The 19,405-nt window shown below is 48.5% G+C and overlaps 6 protein-coding genes and 1 non-coding gene across 7 annotated transcripts; 3 read left to right on the top strand and 4 right to left on the bottom strand.

Moving 5' to 3' along the window:
• Window positions 1-5,069: 5,069 nt before the first annotated feature.
• Window positions 5,070-5,162, bottom strand: F5J12DRAFT_t181. The gene has a single exon. It is a non-coding gene; the product is annotated as a tRNA-Asp (tRNA).
• A 230-nt stretch (window positions 5,163-5,392) lies between these two features.
• On the bottom strand, window positions 5,393-7,225 carry F5J12DRAFT_896562 (uncharacterized protein; the record flags this gene model as incomplete). Its single annotated transcript, XM_051747957.1, has 3 exons — window positions 5,393-6,246; window positions 6,303-7,032; window positions 7,082-7,225. 3 exons carry the CDS (start codon window positions 7,223-7,225, stop codon window positions 5,393-5,395), a joined length of 1,728 nt encoding a protein of 575 aa, XP_051596351.1.
• Window positions 7,226-7,883: 658 nt separating this feature from the next.
• F5J12DRAFT_726110 (p115 like vesicle tethering protein) lies at window positions 7,884-11,307 on the top strand (the record flags this gene model as incomplete). The annotated part of the gene is made up of 12 exons (XM_051741695.1): window positions 7,884-8,433; window positions 8,550-8,743; window positions 8,789-8,974; window positions 9,027-9,107; window positions 9,158-9,388; window positions 9,442-9,502; window positions 9,547-10,019; window positions 10,140-10,252; window positions 10,372-10,595; window positions 10,729-10,782; window positions 10,893-11,011; window positions 11,083-11,307. 12 exons carry the CDS (start codon window positions 7,884-7,886, stop codon window positions 11,305-11,307), a joined length of 2,511 nt encoding a protein of 836 aa, XP_051596352.1.
• Window positions 11,308-11,373: 66 nt separating this feature from the next.
• F5J12DRAFT_406323 (PLP-dependent transferase) lies at window positions 11,374-14,034 on the bottom strand. The gene is made up of 5 exons (XM_051739268.1): window positions 13,068-14,034; window positions 12,723-13,002; window positions 12,278-12,652; window positions 11,956-12,207; window positions 11,374-11,891 (listed from the first exon to the last, which is right to left on the bottom strand). Exons 1-5 carry the CDS (start codon window positions 13,553-13,555, stop codon window positions 11,556-11,558), a joined length of 1,731 nt encoding a protein of 576 aa, XP_051596353.1. The 5' UTR covers window positions 13,556-14,034; the 3' UTR covers window positions 11,374-11,555.
• A 263-nt stretch (window positions 14,035-14,297) lies between these two features.
• Window positions 14,298-14,989, top strand: F5J12DRAFT_856256 (uncharacterized protein). The gene is made up of 2 exons (XM_051746700.1): window positions 14,298-14,807; window positions 14,874-14,989. Exons 1-2 carry the CDS (start codon window positions 14,621-14,623, stop codon window positions 14,945-14,947), a joined length of 261 nt encoding a protein of 86 aa, XP_051596354.1. The 5' UTR covers window positions 14,298-14,620; the 3' UTR covers window positions 14,948-14,989.
• Window positions 14,786-17,289, top strand: F5J12DRAFT_915165 (pseudouridine synthase; the record flags this gene model as incomplete). The annotated part of the gene is made up of 12 exons (XM_051749142.1): window positions 14,786-14,918; window positions 14,976-15,308; window positions 15,388-15,473; window positions 15,536-15,641; window positions 15,704-15,785; window positions 15,848-15,989; window positions 16,053-16,131; window positions 16,192-16,255; window positions 16,321-16,341; window positions 16,397-16,476; window positions 16,535-16,783; window positions 16,843-17,289. The coding sequence occupies exons 2-12, from the start codon at window positions 15,138-15,140 to the stop codon at window positions 17,287-17,289; spliced, it is 1,527 nt and encodes a 508-aa protein (XP_051596355.1). The 5' UTR covers window positions 14,786-14,918; window positions 14,976-15,137.
• A 71-nt stretch (window positions 17,290-17,360) lies between these two features.
• Window positions 17,361-18,488, bottom strand: F5J12DRAFT_746786 (Cwf15 Cwc15 cell cycle control protein). The gene is made up of 5 exons (XM_051742083.1): window positions 18,336-18,488; window positions 17,981-18,274; window positions 17,675-17,925; window positions 17,527-17,614; window positions 17,361-17,469 (listed from the first exon to the last, which is right to left on the bottom strand). The coding sequence occupies exons 1-5, from the start codon at window positions 18,446-18,448 to the stop codon at window positions 17,409-17,411; spliced, it is 807 nt and encodes a 268-aa protein (XP_051596356.1). The 5' UTR covers window positions 18,449-18,488; the 3' UTR covers window positions 17,361-17,408.
• Window positions 18,489-19,405: the final 917 nt, after the last annotated feature.

Genomic DNA, 19,405 nt, shown 5'->3' on the forward strand with positions numbered 1-19,405 from the left:
GGATCCTCTATCAAGGAGGATTCCGTTTCCCTCTACTGAGTCGAGAACCAGGGCTGTACATAGCTCGCCCATCCAATCCGAGAATGGAATGGGAGCTACCAGCCTGGTTAATATACATGTGGCAGGAGAGAGGAATTCTGCAGATAATGAGTCGCAGGTTATTCGAGGAAACAGACATTTTACCAAGTCTTCCCGAAAACTTAGCAGACCACTTAAACTATCATTAGCAGAATTTCATGCGAGTATACCAAATCCGAGGACTTATATTCGTCCTCGTCCTTTTATTTGTCTTGATGTACTGGACTTTGATCATGACCTGGAGAATTCAGTCAGTGGTTACAACCCTGGCGAATTTGACTGCAATGCAGTAGATGCTTTTGACTGTTATCCCTGTGATACTTCAGTCAACATCATACTTCCCAAAGGTGAGTCTATTTGGATGCTTGACTCTGGGGCTTCACATTATGTGACCCCTTATTATTCTGACTTTTTGTCATTCAAGAAATATACTTCTCTGCAGTCAGCTAATACTGCTGGACAACAAAGAGTCAATCTTATCAGTGAAGGAACTGTAGTGTTGCAGCTAGAAAATGGCTCCACTCTTTCCTTAGATCAAGTAGTATATAACCCTCAATTTTCAAAGAGGCTATGCTCTCAAAATATGCTTCTAAACAGGGGATATAGAAGCGAAGCGACTTCAAACAATGAAGTAATCTGAACACCTGACGGCCGGATTTTAGTTGAAGCATGATTAGCTTCACCTAATTCACCGTTACATTGGTTTGTGGGCATTCCGCTTCCACCCTCCAATGCTTTTTCGGTCCTTTGCCCGATGGTTACAATGGATAAAGAAACACTCTGGCATAATCGGCTGGCACATCCTGCCAACAATATCTTACACCATACTTGCCGATTAGGTCTTCCTGAAATTCCTCTCCATGGAATTCAGTCCTGTAAAGGTTGTGCACAGGGCAAAATGGCTTCTGAGTCATTTAAACCCTCTTGGAAATGTGCAACAAGACCTCTTGAACTCGTTCATGCCGATCTATTGGAACTTCCCATTGAATCTTACTTCCGGTCCAAGTATGTTCTCACACTACTTGATGACTATTCTTCCTTCGGTTTCTGCATCTATATGTGGAATAAATCCGATACCTACAAACATTTTACCAATTGGTTGCTCGCTATGCAGCATCAACTAAATCTGGAATTGGGTGCTCTCCATTCGGATCGAGGGGGACAATTTATGGGAAACACTTTCAAGGCGCTCCTCACTTCAAGGGGAATTGCACATCAGCTTTCTATAGCTGACCAGCCTCAACAAAATGGTCGTGCAGAGTGATTCAATAGAACTATTCTGGAAAAATCTGGAGCTATTCGTCACTATGCTTGTGTTCCAAAGAAGTTCTGGAACTTCGCATTTGATTGTGCACTTCATGTGTACAACAGAACACCGCTCAAGAGGATTCAATTCAAGACACCAGCTGAACTTTTCACTGGCAAGATTCCAGATATTGCATATTTTCGCACATTCGGTTGCAAAGCCTATGTCTGGGTGCCAAAAGAACAGAGAAAGGATAAATTGGACCCACATGCAATCGAAATGATATTTTTAGGATACGAACCAAAAACCAAAGGCTATCGATTTCTCCATGGTCAAAAGATCATCCTATCTCGTACTGCCAAGTTTGTAGAAGACTCCTTTCCATTTTGTTCGGATAGTATTCAAAGAAAATCTGATACCTCAAGTGACCCTGATTCCGAAGACGACCAATCCTCTGGTTCTAGCGATACTGGTGGAAACCTACCAGACTTTGGGATTGATCCTCCCGACTTTGGACCTCATCCAGTCCAACCACAGAATCCACAACAACCTCCTCGTAATCCAAACCCACAGCAGGGTGGTCAACATAACAGACCAGTTCAACAACCACAAAGACCACACAGAGCTCCTGCTGTACCTCCTAATCTTGTTCAACACCCTCACCAACCATACCCTGTTCCCGGTGATAATAGAAATCTGCGAAGGGCAAACCCGGAACAAGCTGAACAAAGAGAACCTCGTCCTAAATGAAGAATAATCCCTACATCTCGACCAGACAATGTTTATGGGAACAAACCTCCTGTTCAAATTGAGAGGGATATTCAGCAGAATAGAGACACTGCTCAGGAGTGGATTAGGAATGCTGAGCAACATGCTTGCGATTCAAGAGAATATAGGAGACAAACTCAGGAAGAAAGGAGACCTCCATCACCTCTTTGACCACAGGCTCCTTCTGTTCCTTGCGAATGGATTTCACATCCTCCTGGTTCTCCATTGACTCCATTACCTGATTCAACTACTCCTCCTACACCACCTGTTGCAGGTCCTTCTCGAACTGCACATGTTGAAGAAGAAGAAGAAGAAGAAGAACAAAAAGGGTATTTCACTAATACCTTCGAATTTCTTCTTGCTGCTCGTGTTAAGGAGTCTCCTGAACATTTTAAAGACGTCCTAAAACTCAATTCGGAGCTCCAAAAGAAATGGTTCGATGCTATGAAGGACGAGATAAAATCAATCGAGGAAAGAAATGTTTGGACTCTCGTGGATCCAAAACCAGATCACAAACCAGTCAAATGCAGATGGGTTTTCGCTATAAAAAGCGATGGTCGCTTTAAAGCTCGTCTTGTGGCCAAAGGTTTCACACAAGAATTCAGAACAGATTTTGAAGATACCTTCTCACCGGTCGCTCATTTTGAGACAGTGCAAATTGTCTTAGCATTCACTGCTCAACGAAACTGGGAAATGAGCACCCTTGACGTCAAAACTGCCTTTTTATATGGTGGTTTGGATGAAGAAATTTATATGGAACAACCTGAAGGCTTCAAAATTAAAGGTCAAGAGCACAAGGTCTATCGGTTGCTGCACGCTCTTTATGGCTTAAAGCAAGCAGCATTAGCATGGAACAAAGCCCTACATGCTTCCCTACTTCGCATGGGCTATACTCGCTCAAAAGTGGATGCAGGGATTTATATTTTTAAATCCAATGCAGGCATGGTCATCTTTCTCGTCTATGTTGACGATGGATTATTCTTAGGATCTCATCCTAAACTTTTAAAAGCAAAGAAAGACGAGTTTATGAAGAAATGGGAATCAAGAGATCTAGGCGAATGCAAAGAATATCTAGGTCTACAGATCCACAGAAACCGTGCTAAGCACGAGATCTACCTGGATCAGATCCCTTACGTCAAAAAGGTGATCAAAAGATTCCAAATGGAGAATGCACACAATGTCCACACTCCACTTCCTTCTGGCTACCAACCAAAGAAACCCGAAGCTACATATCAAGCTTCTTCTTCACTTCGCTCCCAATATCAATCTATCATTGGATCTTTACTTTATATGGCTCTGGGAACTCGCCCAGATATTGCTTTCACGGTTATTCGCATGTCGCAATACATGGCCAATCCAACTGAAGATCACAAACAAAAAGTGCTACACATTGTGAAATATGTGGCTTCTACTCCGAAACTTGTGCTTTATTATTCTGGGAACAAATCTCGCATCTTCGGATTCGCTGATTCCGATTGGGCTGCCAATGTGGATACTCGTCATTCTACTACCGGATATGCCATGTTTCTTGGCACCTCCCTTATTTCTTGGCGATCGCGCAAACAAAAGACTATTGCACTTTCATCCACTGAAGCCGAATATATGGCTTTATGTGACTCTGCCAGACAAATCAAATGGCTAAATATGCTTTTTGATGAACTTGACCTAAAATTGGAGAAAACTATTCTCTACTGTGACAATATGGGTGCTCACTTTATAGCTGAGAATCCAGTGTCAGATGGTCGTTCAAAGCATATAGATGTCCAATGGCACTTCGTTCACGAATGTGTACAGGATAATATGTTTGCCATTGAATATATCCAAATGGACCAACAAAAGGCCGATGGACTTACCAAATCTCTTACCTGGCAGAAATTTGAAACAAATCACTCATCACTTGGTCTCGTAACCTTACCATTCTAGAGCAAGCGGGAGTGTTGGAATTGTTCATAATTACTACCGGTTCTAGACTTGCTTACTATGTGAGATGACTCACATGATGTCATGCTTTATAAGTGACTCCACAATGACGTCACTTTACTCCACTTATTCTACGGCATTCCATGACATTCGTTACTATACATAGTAGTTAGTATGTTCACTTACTATATGCATCACCTGGTCTGTGCACATAACTGCATGTATATAAACCAAGGGGTTTCTGCCGTATCCCCTCAGACTAGCAGTCAATCTTATACTGTTAACTCTTTGAGCCTCAACAGCTCTACTATCAATACCAACTACTTTCAACACTCAATTCAATCATAAAGGCAAGTGCTCGTCTTTAAGCTCTCGCCCTTTCCCCCTTTGTCCTCATTCCTCTGCCAATATCGCCATCTGACATGCTAGAATTGGAGTCATTGTCGTCGGCCTCCATGTAAGTCCCTAGCTGCTGCAACTGCATTTCAGCAACTCTGACTGCTGCATCGCCCAGGATCTCTAGGGTCTCTTGACGAGCAGACTTATGGACCATTGTGGCAGAAGGAGGACAGTGTTATCTACTCATATCTAATACCATATCCGAGCTGCCCCCTACAAATATCGCTCGCGAGTGAATGTTCGAACTTAGATGTTGAATATAAAAAGACATGATGTCATGCTGTGTAGCACAGCACTCCAAAAACGCAAAGTGAGCGGAGGTTTGAAAAATCGGAACTTGAAATTTGTCAAAGTCGCGGCTGAAGTTTCTGCTAGGGTTTAGTGCCGAACTCAGCCAACTCAGCTAGGGTTTAGCGCCAAAATCACTCCAACTCAGTTTATTTTGAGCACCACTAATGTATAATTCAAATAACATAGAGTCTTAATAGATAACAATCTACTCTGTTAGGTGGTAGTATCAGTTAGCAATATGTCGAGAAGCGCGTACTCGCCCACAGTACATAACAAACTACAGAGGGAATTATGTAAGAAGGTTGTACTACGGGCTCGTAAGTTCAGTCAGCACAAGGGCTATATAGGACACGTCCGACCAAAAAATCTCTCTGGCGGGGAGTCGAACCCCGCTCTCCCGCGGTCTCAGTCTTAATAGTCTGATGACAGGCGGGTGTACTATCCGATATACTACCAGAGATGTTTGATTCATCTGTTAAGAAGCAATACCATCAGAGCCTCTCGCTGGATTGAGACGTGTGACGCAGAACTGATTCAGATACGCGAGAGCAACCTTAACGACAGCCCTACAAAGAGTGAATCTTGAGAGGTAGTGTAACAGATGTAGAGACGGGTCATAAGGCTGAAAAGGAATAACAACGTGAAGTCGACAGTCGCGATGAAATCGTGAAGATTACAAAAATTCCCGGATCAATGATACCCCCAATCCTCAGTCGAGTACTCGTCCACATCATCCGACAGAGCCTCATCTGCGTCCTCTACCGAAGCCTCGTCCAAATCTTCCACCGAGGCCTCGTCCGCATCATCTGACAGATCTTCATCCGCGTCCTCTACCGAAGCCTCGTCCAAATCTTCCACCGAGGCCTCGTCTGCATCATCCGACAGATCCTCATCCGCGTTCTCTACCGAAGCCTCGTCCAAATCTTCCACCGAGGCCTCGTCTGCATCATCCGACAGATCCTCATCCGCGTTCTCTACCGAAGCCTCGTCCAAATCTTCCACTGGGGCCTCGTCCAAATCTTCATCCTCGCCCTCGTCCTCTGGCTGCAGACTGTCAAGGAAAGACCTGAGGACCACCTTTGGCTTGATGAGTGGATCGAGGTGAAGTTCGGCGGAGTATATGTCGCGGCGGATGACAACTCTGCACAATCCAAGAGCCGTTGTACCGACTACGGTGCCATTTATTTGGTTGTTCCCTTCAAGACCTCCAAAGTCGTCCATCATGTTGGAGTCAAATTCCCCGCCAGGAACACCCCGGAGTAGCCATAGCTCCTTTGCACCTCCCCTCCTGAGGATCTCATTGAGTCGTAAAGCCAGGTCGATGATCGTGGTCAGCTGTTCACTTGTCTTGAGGCTGAATTCATGAACGACTGTGTCATTGGAAACATATCCGGCAGGTCTCATCACGGTCCAGATAAGGACTTTCGATATGCTCCGTTGCAATGTGTGGCGCAAGGCATTGCATGGAGAGCCCCTGGCAGCGATGTGCACCAGCCAACCCCATAGATCCGTAGTACCATCAGAGAACTTAGGAGGTCGAACCTCTGAGAGCGAAAGTCAGATGCACCATGTCATGCTTTCAGTAAACGTGCTTTCCTACCTGTGGGCTCGATGCCCTCAAGATCTGGATCCCGTTCTGAGATGACCCAGGATGATGCCGCCACAAGTGCGTCCTTCAGCACTATTTCTAATGCCAAGTGATCGATGCTGCTCAGTTGCTCACGAAGCCAGCCCATCACAGATTCCGGGAAGTGTTCAGTTATGATATCAAAACATTCCTCATCGATGTTTTTGGTAGGTTGCCGTGCGAAGGCAAAGGATTCAGAATGGACAATGGCCAAACACGTCTCCATGATTTCTGTGTTGAGGGCTGTCAAAAGTGAATGGACGTCACCCTCTGTGGCCATCTTGGCTTGACATCCTTGCGGTAATCCGGTAACCTTGAGTGAATCTGGCCCCATTTCGTTCGATTCTCTCTTGATCGCTTTGATTTCCAACTCCTTGGCTGATAACTGACGTCTTAGAGCATCCGTCTCTGTCCGTGCTTGTCGATCCATGACGCGCACCACTTCTTGCCGTTCCCGTGCCCTATTTAACAAACGTCGTGCAACCAACCTTTCCTCCTCTTCCTTCCGAAGGGCTCGCTGGAGGGCAGTGTTCTCCTTTTGTTCTTGCTGGATCGCTTCCCGTAAGGCGGCATTTTCTGCCAGTAGGTCTTGAGTAGAAGTTCTCAGCTGGACATTCTCGAGTTTGAGTTTGCGAAACTCCTCGCTGAGACCCCTAATCATTTCCTCGAATTTCGCCTCCCCCTGCTGGTTGTTAGATGCCGGCTATGACTCAGTATTCACCTGGTATTTTTCAATACCAGATAACACTTACTTCCTTGGATTCCTGCAATGACCCGGAAGATGGACGGTAGCCGCCTTTTAAATCCATCGCTTCGGTTGGCCCTTTGGCCGCGTCTTCCAGGACCCCACCTTCCAGTGGCTTGCTCAATTCAGTGAATGGTTTCTGAATATTCATTGCACCACTGTTGAGGTATTACCCGAAGGCGGCGAGAGTGGAATATAGGTGGTAAGGCCCTATGAACCACGAGATTTCAGCACGGTATAAGTGGGCCTGGGCAGGCGCAGCCGCCACGTGTTTGATTAGTAAATGGATAAGTTTGGGACGGTTAGGACGGTTGCCTATCGAGTGGCGCAGGCGATTCATCAAGTCTGCACCGAACGATCCGTCGAAGTGGTTGCATAAGGTATGTTACCAGACACAAGACGCGGCTAATGTAAGTGCGCAGAGAGAAAGCCAAGCGAATTCTCCGAGTTCTTGAGATAGTACTTTCTGCAAATTCCAAACACACTGTCCATACCACTCATCGGTGAGGACCGCACAATTCACTGAAGGGAGGTTACACACCAGTGACATCCATGTTCAGTCAATCGCGTACCTACTAGCTGCATTATTGCTTCTTGGATAATGATGCTGTTATGTCCTTGCTCGTATATGTCACAGAAAAAACATCTATCGTCCGACTAGATTTGCCATTGAACATGTCACGTGCTTCCGGACGCGACATTTCAGTTGCAGTAAAGCTTGTTAGCTACCAAGCTACTTGGTATTAGTGCCGCGTCACGCTGACAACGGTCATCGGTGTCCAGTAGCCCAAAGGCACCAGGCAGCACTGATGGAGTTCTTTTCGCAGACTTACATTGCCCTACGTGGCCCAACAGGTGCTCCTCAATCGGCCGTGGACATCATCGCGAAACTCAGTGATCGATTGTCTCCCTCAACCCTTCTGGCTGACAGACGTGCAGCAGTCCTTGCTCTGAAGGGTCTCACTCGGGATTGCAAGGCAGATGTTGGAGACAGGGCGCTTCCAGGTCTCATCCAAGTCCTTCAAGATGACGCCGAAGTCGACCCGGATATAGGCAAGGCTGTGCTCGAGACGTTGCATCACCTCTGTGAGGTAGACGAGACAGCAAAAGATAAAGAGAAGGACCGGGAGATATCTTTCAAACACACCGATTATTTCCTTAAGGACGAGCAGGCTACGCACACGTTGTTCAAGTTACTTCTCAACTCGCAGTTCTATATTCGCTATTCAACCCTTCAGTTGCTGTCGACTCTCTTGCAAAACAAGCGGACTGTGGTGCAGAATCACTTTTTGAAAGCGTCAAATGCTGCTTCGAGTATCATAGCGGTTGTGGATGACAGACGTGAAATTATCCGCAATGGTGAGTTGCAAATTCTCCGTGCTGAGTGCTGCTTGCGAGGTCTTGCGTGTATCCTGAGCACGCGGCGTCTCTAGAAGCGAAGCGAACGTGATTCATGCTAACGAACGTTTCTGTAGAAAGCATTGCTACGATCCATTCCTTGATGTCACAGAGTCCAGATATCCAAAAGGTTCTTGCCTTCGAAGGAGCTTTTGAAAAGTTATTTGAAATTGTTACTCGGGAAGGCGGAATCGAGGGCGACGTGATAGTTCACGACGTACTTCGTTGTGTCGACGGCTTGTTGCGTTTCAACTCGTCGAACCAGGCAGGTGTTTTTCTACTTGACTGATGCAAGTGCTCAACGATCTACCTTCAGAGTTATTTTCGCGGGACGTCATTGCCAGCCTTGTTATTCTCCTTTCTACTCTTCCCCTTTAAACTCCAGCAACAGGATGCTCCACCGCAAGAGTTTGCCTTGCAATTCTGGGATTCGAAGAAAGCCCACAATGCGTCTCTGGTGGTTGGGACAATGGGAATGCTCATCGGTTCAAAGGGTACCACCGTCAGTACCACCTTGGCTCGGTTTTACATTTTCCCCTTACTTGTTTTCTTAGAGTCAGGAAACTCATGTTTTCATACGGTGTCTGGTAGAGCTTGCTTTGGCGTCTAATGCACCCACATCCCTGAAGACGCAGGTGAGTACGTATTCCGTAGCCAATTCTAATCGTCTTCCGACGGCTACCAGGCTCTTCAATTACTCCCCAGCAATCTCGCGTTCCCGTTGGCTGATGTTATAGTGACACCGTACATGCCCGTTCCAGAAAGCAACGGCGAAGAATGGGACAGGTTAGAACCTGCGTCTGCGCTCGACGCTCTGGTTGAGCTTGGATTACACGGGGAGTATAACGGGCTTTATGGCGACAAACGTTTGAAAGATTCCCTTGATTTGAGGGCAGCAGCGCTGGGGGTCTTTGGTGTATGTAGTTCATTCTCTCGCCTGCGTCTGCCTCGTAACACATTGCATCGCAGAATTTCGTTTGTAAGGACGAGATTAAACAGGCAATAGTGCAGGGAATGCTCTCCCCGCAAGGTAAGTGGTAAGAAATACTGCTGGACGTGTCTTACCTATCACAGAGTCGACCGACGCACCAGCGGTTTCGCCGCTGCTGCATGCTCTTTGTCTCCCCCCAGCGTCCCCTCTGAACATTGCAAACGTCATGACAACACATTTTGCGACACTCCTATTTTCGTTTCTACTTTCTTCCTCCTCTAGGTCAAAGTCATTAGCACGGTCAATCAAGCCTCCCTTTTCCGGTCCGTCTGCGGAGCAGTCTCAGGGGCAATTTTTCGTTCCTGCTGATGCCGTGCCGGACCCTGTGAATGTCACGGAGCCCGAGGACGAGGATGCTCCACAAAGCCTTCTACAACTCCTGAGCGAAAACCTTTCTCTATGTTTCCTCACACGTTCGCGAGTAGACTCGGCAAACGAGAGAGAAGTCCGAGAGTGGGACCGACTCATAGTCTGCTACCTGTGCCTTCTAGTGCAGTGGCTATGGGAAGATGCGAAATCTGTTAAGGAGTTTCTAGATGCTGGCGGACTTGGCGTAGTAAGTCCGTTTATTTCTTCTGCAGGAAATCATATCACGAAGGATTCATCTACACGTTGCCTAACTTGTTCTACTCGTCTCATGTGGTGATCGGTGGCGCCCTTGTTCTCCGACGTATAGTTGGTGGAACCGATCAATCAAACGGCAGAAACGGAGAGTCTTGTCCCAGGCCTTTGTGCATTCCTTTTGGGTGTGTGCTATGAGTTTAACCGCGAGCCAGGCGAGATCACACGGTGAGTAATGCCTTTGTGCTTCTCCATTCCCATTCCCATTCCTACCCCGTTCCACCTTTCCCCTTAATGAACGTGATAAATGCTTATGCTCCCATCGCTGTGTTCCTGTCCCTTTCTAGATCGACGATCCATGCCATTATCAGTCGTTTGACAGTGGATGCCTTGGTTGGACATATGACGCGCGTCCGGGAGGACGACCGTTTCAAGTCAGTTGGACCCGAGTGTATGGTATTATTATGTCCTACTTCTCCCGGAGCGCTCGCGAGTAATCGGCGAGCCCAAGAACAAGAAGGCGAGATATGGTTTGACTGGGCATTCGTTGATTTCTGGAAATCGAATCAATGTGCGTTTGTGCTGTCCCATTGCCTCAATACCGCTGATGAATGGTTTACGTCACTTGCCCTGCCCCTTGGTTGGTGCACATGGAACATTCATTAAATACTTACGTTGAACGAACGATAATATTAATACCGCAGACGCCGTGCAGAGGGCTCTTGGTACCGATCCAAGCAGCCTAGCCACTTCATCAGGTTAGTACGTGCGCAGTGTCAAACGTACCACCGTGACGTCCCCGCCTCCCCGCCCATTTCTGTTCTCATACGTGCCGTCATATTAACGCCGTATTCCCTATGCCCCTTAGGTCCTAGCGCGGAATCAATGATGTTGATTGATTCCTTGCGCGACGTGATACGTGCCCAAGCCGAGGAGATCGATGCGCTCAATAGTAAGCTCAAGGATTTGTCCGCGGGGGTCACCGAGGTGCGCATGCCGTCCGCAGCATATTCCATCTCCGTGTTGTCCTTAAGTAATGTATTCGGCGGCGTTCATAGGCGAATGAACTCAAATCCCAAGTGGGAGAGCTGGAAGCCGCCGTACAGGTTGCCGAAGCAAGACGGAAGAGTGTCGAGAAGGAGCAGGAAGATTTGCTTGTGTTGTTAGATGAGATGAACACGAAACGAAGGCGCGATAAGGAACGCATGAAAGACGCTGGACTAGAAGTATCAGAGGACGAGGATGAAGCAGGGGAAGACGAGGAAGATGGAGATGAAGAGTAGTGGACTGGTGTGGTTGCTTCCTCTTATGATTCAGCAGGAAAAATATATGCAAAACGTATTATGATGAACGTGCAAGGGAAGTATGGTAAGTGGCCAGCAAGTTAAAGTTGTTGGTATCATACACAGTAATATACAGCATTACAGTAACATCCACTCCGATGTGCTTTTTCCGGCTGAAATGGTAGACATGTTCCATGGCACCGCCTGAATATAAATAGTCGTAGTAGCAGCGAGCAGTTGGGGGCCTATCAAATAGCTTGACCAACGGGAACGTTAATCCAAGCGTCCCACAACTTTCGGCGGATTCGATCGTTTGCAAGGTTGGACACGAAGTCGATCACCCTCCATACGTCATGGAACGTGGTAGCGAGACCGAGGCTGATCCTGACTACCCCTAGTTCCCTTCCAACCACCCGCTCAAAGTCCTTGAGCGTGACACCCGGGTAGAGGAGTGCCATCTGGTCTTTGATCCCTAGTAGTGCTGCTGCTCCGCCTGGGTTACACATACACCCTGTACGCAACGATATGTTGTGAGAGACGGCAACATGTTCAACAAAAGAGTTTGGTATCATGTCACCGGAGGGCTGGTAATAACGGTAGAAAAGTCAGCGGATACATTCTGAGAAAATATGACGGAACAACTTATACCGATAGAAATATGAGAGAGACCGTAGATCCCGAATCAGCCTCTTCGCCGATGTACTTTAGTCGCTTCGAGGGCAGCTTTGAAAGGATTTTGACGACCGGGGCGCCAGTGCTGTCATGACGCATTTGTATTAAAGAAGAGGTGAGGACATGCATGAGGCAAGATAGGCGAAGTGGAAGGAAAGGAAGGTAAACTGATAGAAATCGTAGTCCATCCGTCACGGCTGATAAAGATAGATAATTGATGGTCCCGTCCTGAAAGAACCCACCGCCAAGTTAAGAAAAAGGCGCATCTGTATTCAGATTTGACTTGCATAGCACATACCTCGAACCGTTCGTGCAGGCTTGCCGATCGTGTGACGAGCGTACCAGGTACTTGAACGACGTCCACGTTTCCTCCGGCGAACCACGGTCGTTCAAGCAACTTCAAGAAGGATTCTTTGACAACGAGGGCTCCGACACCGGTTGGATAACCGAACATCTTGTAGAAGCTTATCGCCATTGCATCGACAGGGGTATTTTCAAGTGAGATGGTCGAGGTGGGTGCAAGTGCTGCTGCATCGAGAAGAGTATGGTACCCGAGCGCAGACGCATGGGCCAATATCTCCAGTGGATTTTTCGTGTTCGAGATATTCGACTGGCCTGTCACTGCGAAGAGAGATGGCGCAGAATCCCTGGGATGATGTTGTTGCAAGATATCCTACAATATTATCGGCGCGAGGTGAGATAATGCGCACATCGCGGGCGCATATAAACGGATGTGACATTACCTTTGCGGCAGAAAGGACGAAGCCGCCGGTAGGCATAGAAGGAATATAGTGTACTTCCGCGCCATGCCGCGATGCAAACTCGCGGATACCATGCACGCTATTATGTGAATCGGCGCAAAGGACGTAGGAGCTTCCTTGCTTGAACGGGTAGGACTCGCCGACAAGTTTCAGTGCACCGGTAGCGTTCGCAGTAAATATGACCGTGTATCCCGGTGGAGCCCTAAAGAATGACAAAACGGCGTCTCGTGCATCGTGGGCACAGATGGACGAAAGCTTCGAACTGGGTGCGAGTTGTGAGATAAGATAAGTCGCCCATACACAGCTCAAATGTTGGGGCTTATTTACCTGTTGCTGACAGAATGCGTGTTCCCTAGAATGCTTTCTGACAGGAAATCGCTGTGTGCACGCACGAGGCTCTCTGGATGCTGCGCGCCGCCCATGTAATCCACATACGTTTCCCCAGATCGATCTAGGCGCGCAAAGTCTGTTCGGCGCAGCGAATCGAGTATCCAAGTACTCTGATACTCTGGAAATGACTTGAGGAAGGCGAGATATGCCCTTGCTAATCGACCATCGTTGCTCGGGGGGCAAGCAACGGTTAGGGGTGTATAAGCCAGTGGGCGATGGGGAGTGGGTGGGGTTGGTGGTGGCTGCCGTGGAAGATGGTAGACGTGTTTCTCGCAGAGCGTCTCGTGCGACGAGTGAGACCTCGATAATCGCGATCCATCCCGGTGGCTGGGTGCGACAGGAGAGGCAAAGACGGGTTCGTCGTCGACCTGCTTGGCACGGACCCTGCGGTCACTGGATGAGATGGAAGAGAGCTTGTTTCCCATTTCTGAGTGTAATTTTTAGTAGTGGGGACTCCAGGCTGACTGAGCACTCCCCTTAAATGTATTTTTTGGAGCAGCTGCTGAGCACGGGGAGCGCCGCGGAATGCCTGTGACATGATTCCGACGCAGCGCCACCAGAGAGGGAGCCACCCAGCAATGACATCGGATTATTAGCACATGAAACAAGAAAGCAGTGTGAGATCAATGACTGTGGTTTATGTCACTGCAACCGCCTCCGCGAATGGTATTCGTACCTTGGCCTGAACGAGTAGTGGCACCACCCCTCAGATATCATAGTTAGTCTGTCTCGGGCACCTGACTCAGGCATTCCGTCCGACCGAGTCACGCGCACACCCGGAAACTCTCCTCGCACGGACTAACCCAACCCAACTGCTTACTTGCGACGATGCTTACTCCCACCCCTACCCCAGTCGTGCATCGCCGATTCGGTCACCCTCACTGGTGATTGAAAACTCAATCTGATATCGGTCCTGACTTAGAAGACGCCGTCGTATGTCTGTCAAAACGAACGTCAGCTTTTGTGTTAGCGCAAGGAGGAAAACGTCTAACGAATCACCGCTGAGTCCAATGGTATCAAAGAACGCATTACCCCCCGACCCGTGCACGTTATTTCAATTCAGCGGTCCGAGAGAACCACCCCATGAAAGTGATGCAGCATGCTATGAAAAAGGGTGTTACTGAGCAAAATCAGCTATATTTACACATCGGATGCAATCTTGCTTGCCTTTACACAAACGTAAGATGACACACCCTCGGCGATTGTAGGGCCCAAGGTCAGAGAGATGCGCTACTCGCCGGAGCCGCACGATAATCCATATCAATTCTCAGAAGTCTCAGGAATACTCATTTCTGAACGACCTAGATGCGAAATCTCCCGTGGTTACCGGAAATGATGCGTTAGGGCGTGCAGTCAGTCACGGCAGAAAATAAAGCGAAAGCTGAACGTGTTCGGGGAACCTGACTTTGAGGGGACAACTTTTTCTCGATCTGAGGAGCCCAACACGTTGGACTGCAAGGACGCAACAGACGGTCAGATCCGATACTGTCATGGGTGGAAAAAAAATAGCTGAAAAGGTCCTTGGAAAGCACCGACCGCAGGATCTTCGAAGTTGGTTAGTCAGGGCGTCGAATTGGATGATTCACCGTGTCCTTCTGGGGCTTTCGGGCATGACCGTATACTATGTTTCTGTTCGGGTCCAACGACCAACGCAGAACTTAGTACTGTTTTCCATCACTGAAATTATGAGTGTGGTCCAATCAAGAATTGTATAGCCACAACGGTGGGCCGTAGTAGACGCACCATCATCGTCGCTTTTCTTTTTGCTTGTCCTTCTCTCTTCTGAACGTGCGTACAAAAATGCAACGTTGAAATAGAAGCGTAATGCCGTAGTAGCGTTTCCAGCAGCCCTATTGTCATTCCGTGACCCAAATCATCACCATCAGGCTGGCCCGTAACGAATCGTACACACTCGAGCAAAGAGGGAGTGGATCACTCACAAATCTCTCTTCTCGCGATCAGTTCCGGCACTTCCTCGCGCGCTTCATCACCCGCACCGCGACGACTATGTCTGATGATCCCCAGACACCCCAACCAGCCCAGGGGTCTGCCCCGGGGATCAGGAAGCTCACACCCTACTGGCATCCATACACTACGATGGCTAAGGAACGTTGGCTCGGTCGTGAGATCTTAGAAGTCGTGTCCACAGAATTCAGAGATCGATCGATGGAGTATTATGTGCGTTCCTGATAATAGTCCTCCGTTGCACTTCGCCGCCCAACTGAGATGTGTTAATTGATGGTTGCAATTGCGCCAGCGATACGCCCTCGAATCCGGGGTGACCTCGATTAATGGCAAGTCCGCCAAACCTGATACGATCATCAAAAACGGGGATCGCATCGAGTGGGTAACGCCCATTGAAGTATCCATGGGTGGATGAAATATCGTGCTCATGGGTAGTCTAGGAACGTAGTTCACAGACACGAACCACCCATTTCTTCGACTCCCGTGAAGATTGTACTCCATGACAAGGAACGAGGATTTCTTGTTATCAACAAGCCAGGAAGTATTGTGAGTTTTCTCTCGTTACGGCAGACCAGCCTGAGGGCGAAGTTGTTCACTTCTCATCGTAGCCCGTCCATGCAACCGGTCGATACTACCATCACAGCCTGGTACAAATTCTGCGCAATGACTTCGGGTTCGACAGAGTATACAGTCCGTTCCTTAGTTTCCTTTCGGAGTTGATCCTCTCAACCTCTCTGTTTGGCCCCATTAAGCGATCAATCGACTAGATAGATTAACATCGGGACTCATGATCGTCCCCCTCAACGCTGACCTCGCACGCTCTCTTTCGGCTGAGTTCGTCAATGGTTCCGTCCGCAAAGAATATATAGCTCGGTGCAAGGGAGAATTCCCTGTGTGAGTATCGGTGCCTGACCGTCCTGGCAGCCCGTCCGACCATACTGACAATGCAAAACGAAGCGGCGAGGTGGTATTGGAGGAGCCTCTTCTGACCGTCGATCGCCAGATGGGTTTGAACATCGTGCATCCGCAAGGGAAGGTGAGCTGCGTTGCGTTTATGCATGTCTATGGCAAAAGCTCTGACCGCCTAACGTGATAGCCCGCGAAGACTGCTTTCAACAGGATACATTACGATTCGAATACACACACTAGTGTTGTTCGGTGTACCGTATTCTCGTTCCTCTTTTGTCTCCTATATATCATTGCTAACAGCTCATATCTGTCGCAGGCCGTCCATTCACTGGTCGTTGTAAGTTGTCGCTGTTTGTCTACTCATAGTTCTGGATCCTGACTGCCGGTCGAAGCACATCAGATCCGTGTGCATCTCCAATACCTCGGACACCCAATAGCCAACGACCCTATCTACTCCGAGGAACGAATATGGGTTCGCGTTCCTTGTGTGACTGCGGTAATGATGGATAGGTGGTTGACGTACTGCTCAGGGACCGAATCTTGGAGAAGGCGGTGTCGACATCGTTCCGTCAGTTGAACGCGCAGCACCCGCCCCGCCGCCCCACCTACGCAGCGAATATATCCCTGAATCGCTCAGGGCAGGTACGGATGACGGCGGCCTTGGTAACCATGGACGACAGTCACTTCCAAGGGAGACTGGACATGATATTGGGATGGGCTCCCCTGTTCCTTTATCTTCCGAAGCAGTGCAGGTTATTACTCGGTTAAGAAATATGAAGGGGCGTAGTGTCTCCTCTGATTTCATCCTTGCAAACAAGTTCTTACCGTAAATGTCTAGGACGAAGACGAAGATTGGAGCCGATGGCGCGACGTCACATTCCGCGCGAAGGGAGCGCTCACCCCAAGAACATTCTGTATACCGCCACTGCCACCTCAAAACAGACGAAAGCGGGGAGGTGAGGCATCTCGTAGCTCGCGATCTAGATCTCACACCAAGGTCTCGCCCCCAGGTGTTGCAGAAGATGCAACTTCGGGCGAGGAAGTAGCCGCGCAGCTCTCTCTCGACGAAGCACTAGCTCAACTACCCACGATGGAAGCACCAGAGCCCGCAGTAGACCCGGATACTGGGACGCTGTATTGCCCGGAATGTTATTTGCCGCTTCATCCAGATCCAAGGCCCGAGAAATTGTACATCTTTTTACATGCATTCAAGTACACTACCAGCCTTGGAAGTTTCCAGACGGAAATACCAGAGTGGGCGTTAGAAGGTTGGGAATGGACGTGATAATGAAGGTCCGAGTAGTTCGTGAGCTAGCATATGGCACCAGGGTATTAACTATATCTATACAAAGCCCCCGATGCGTTGGGCCATGATCACTATAAAAAAAGACGACCATCAAGATTCTAGGGCAAACCCCGTAGGTCTTTCGAAAGGCTCACCTTGATAAATTTTGCCATGAACTTTCTGAAAAAGTCGCATTAGCAAATACGTGACATTATGGCGTGGGGAGCAATGACATACTTGTGGAATTCGGTACGGAGCAGGTCGTTCACGAATTGACCAGATGAATCCCTCTTCTGGTTCATTGCCTGGTTCTTGAAAATGAGGTCTGAAATGATAGTAAGTGAAAGTGAGAATTTAGGGAAAGTGCACGGGAGATCGCATTTACCATCATCCCACCGTCGTTTCACAGAGAAAGTTCCTGGAACGGTAGTATTGACACCGGGAGCCTGTCCCAGTGCTGCCGCGAGGTTCAGAAGTGGGTTTGAGGTGGCTATTTCTACTTTGCGGGCTGCTGCTTTTGCGGCGGAGTCCGCCCTTTCTTGCCGGGCCTTTTCTTCTGCACGTTCCCGTTTGATCTTTTCTAGTTCGCGCAGGAGTTCGTCTGTATCGTCCTCTTCCTCGGATTCTTCTTCCTCGCTTTGAATACGGATGTCAGTTATATGAACGGAGAGAAATAGTAGGGGTCACGTACCTCTCGTCCATGGCATCATTGTTCGCCTTCTGAGAAGTCTCATCCTCAGATTTGTCGTCCTCATCATCATCATCCTCGTCCTTGTCCAGTTCTAGAGCCTCTTGTAGCATTTTCCGTCTCTTGCTCGCTTCTTCGTCTTCGCCTCCTCCGTTGGCAGTGCCGTCGGCGACAGCAGGTAAAGGTGGCTTTCCTTCCGCTTTCCGCTTCCTATTTCGCGCGTCCTCCTCCGCGGCGAGTAGCTCCGCTCTTAAATCTCTCCGCGAGACCTCTCCTACCGAAGTTTGCCCTGGCTGACTGGACTGAAACGTATGACTCGGGGTCTCTGGAATATGTGAGTGGTCACCAACGAACTCACCGAAACTTGAGTTTCGTGTGGGCAGCCATGTCACGGACTGAGTATTGCCGTGAGCCGCCTTTGACATCTTTGGCTTGAGCGGGATCCCATGTGGGTCTGTGCGCGGTAGACATGGTTGGAACTTGAGCTTGGTAGACGACAACGGCAGCGACGAACGGCGGGATCTCAGCTTCCACCCATTTTAGGAATGCTCACGTAAGTGTCCAAAACCACGTGATACCGGAAATATTAATGTGTGCGCCGACACGATACATGAAGCTGAAGCTTGAAGAGCTAATCTTGGCGACTCCAACCAAGTTGCGGGTTGCATTTGGGTACGGTGTGTCTTTGTCGTCGCTAACAGCTCCGTTATAAAACTGCCGTAGGGAAAGCCGAAAAGCTTGTTGTAGACGTTGCACTTGGGCACTCCGTCGACATTTGCACTTCGCACCACAACTTCGAGGAACACTACTTCGATGAGATTCGAGACGGTGTATTTGATCTATCTGGTCTGGTTCTTGTAAAATTGATTTATAGCACAGACACATTGCGTGTGCATCACGTCGTTCTGCCATTTCCCCGCTCCTGGAAGGGCATGTTCCATATCCTACTTGACAACTCTGGCACTTGACCCAGCTTTTGCTATGGACAAGCGCAATGTTTTCCTCGTGGACCAGTTGTCGACGTTTATACCATTTTTCTGGCTTTTGGGTGGAAAATGCATCGTATTCTATTCCCATTTCTCAGACAAGCTCCTTGCTAACGGTGTATTCATCAAAGGGAAAGTGCTAAAGAGGAACGGTGGGATATTAAAGCGAATTTATTGATACCCTACGGTCTGGTCGGAGGAGTACTTCAGACTATCATTGGCCTTGTCGACCCGTGCTCAAGATTTGTGTGTGGCAAGCCTACGTTATCCCTGTCAACTCCAACCTCACAGCTCAAGTGACGGTGACTCGCTTTACCTCTCTGAAACAGATACCAAATGAATTTGGCACTCGTCATTGTGGCATTCTCTCGTCTTAGAGGGAGACCTGCAGTGCCTAATAGCATGCAGCTCGTCTTTGCTGGTCTGTATCCTTGGTCCACTT

This window comes from Pisolithus orientalis, assembly GCF_024613125.1.
Source record: "Pisolithus orientalis strain OTSU chromosome Unknown F5J12scaffold_40, whole genome shotgun sequence".
NCBI classification, from domain to species: domain Eukaryota; kingdom Fungi; phylum Basidiomycota; class Agaricomycetes; order Boletales; family Pisolithaceae; genus Pisolithus; species Pisolithus orientalis.

Bases quoted from the DNA above. Each gene is read 5' to 3' on its own strand.
- F5J12DRAFT_406323 (XM_051739268.1), bottom strand. From the start codon at position 13,555: ATGGGAAACAAGCTCTCTTCCATCTCATCCAGTGACCGCAGGGTCCGT. The intron at 13,003-13,067 runs GTAAATAAGCCC...ACTCGCACCCAG, and splicing joins ACGCATTCTGTCAGCAACAG to TTCGAAGCTTTCGTCCATCT. The intron at 12,653-12,722 runs GTAATGTCACAT...ATAATATTGTAG, and splicing joins TCGTCCTTTCTGCCGCAAAG to GATATCTTGCAACAACATCA.
- F5J12DRAFT_746786 (XM_051742083.1), bottom strand. From the start codon at position 18,448: ATGTCTACCGCGCACAGACCCACATGGGATCCCGCTCAAGCCAAAGAT. The intron at 17,926-17,980 runs GTACGTGACCCC...CCGTATTCAAAG, and splicing joins AATGATGCCATGGACGAGAG to CGAGGAAGAAGAATCCGAGG. The intron at 17,470-17,526 runs GTATGTCATTGC...CGACTTTTTCAG, and splicing joins CTCCGTACCGAATTCCACAA to AAAGTTCATGGCAAAATTTA.
- F5J12DRAFT_856256 (XM_051746700.1), top strand. From the start codon at position 14,621: ATGGGTGGAAAAAAAATAGCTGAAAAGGTCCTTGGAAAGCACCGACCG. The intron at 14,808-14,873 runs CTGAAATTATGA...TAGTAGACGCAC, and splicing joins CTTAGTACTGTTTTCCATCA to CATCATCGTCGCTTTTCTTT.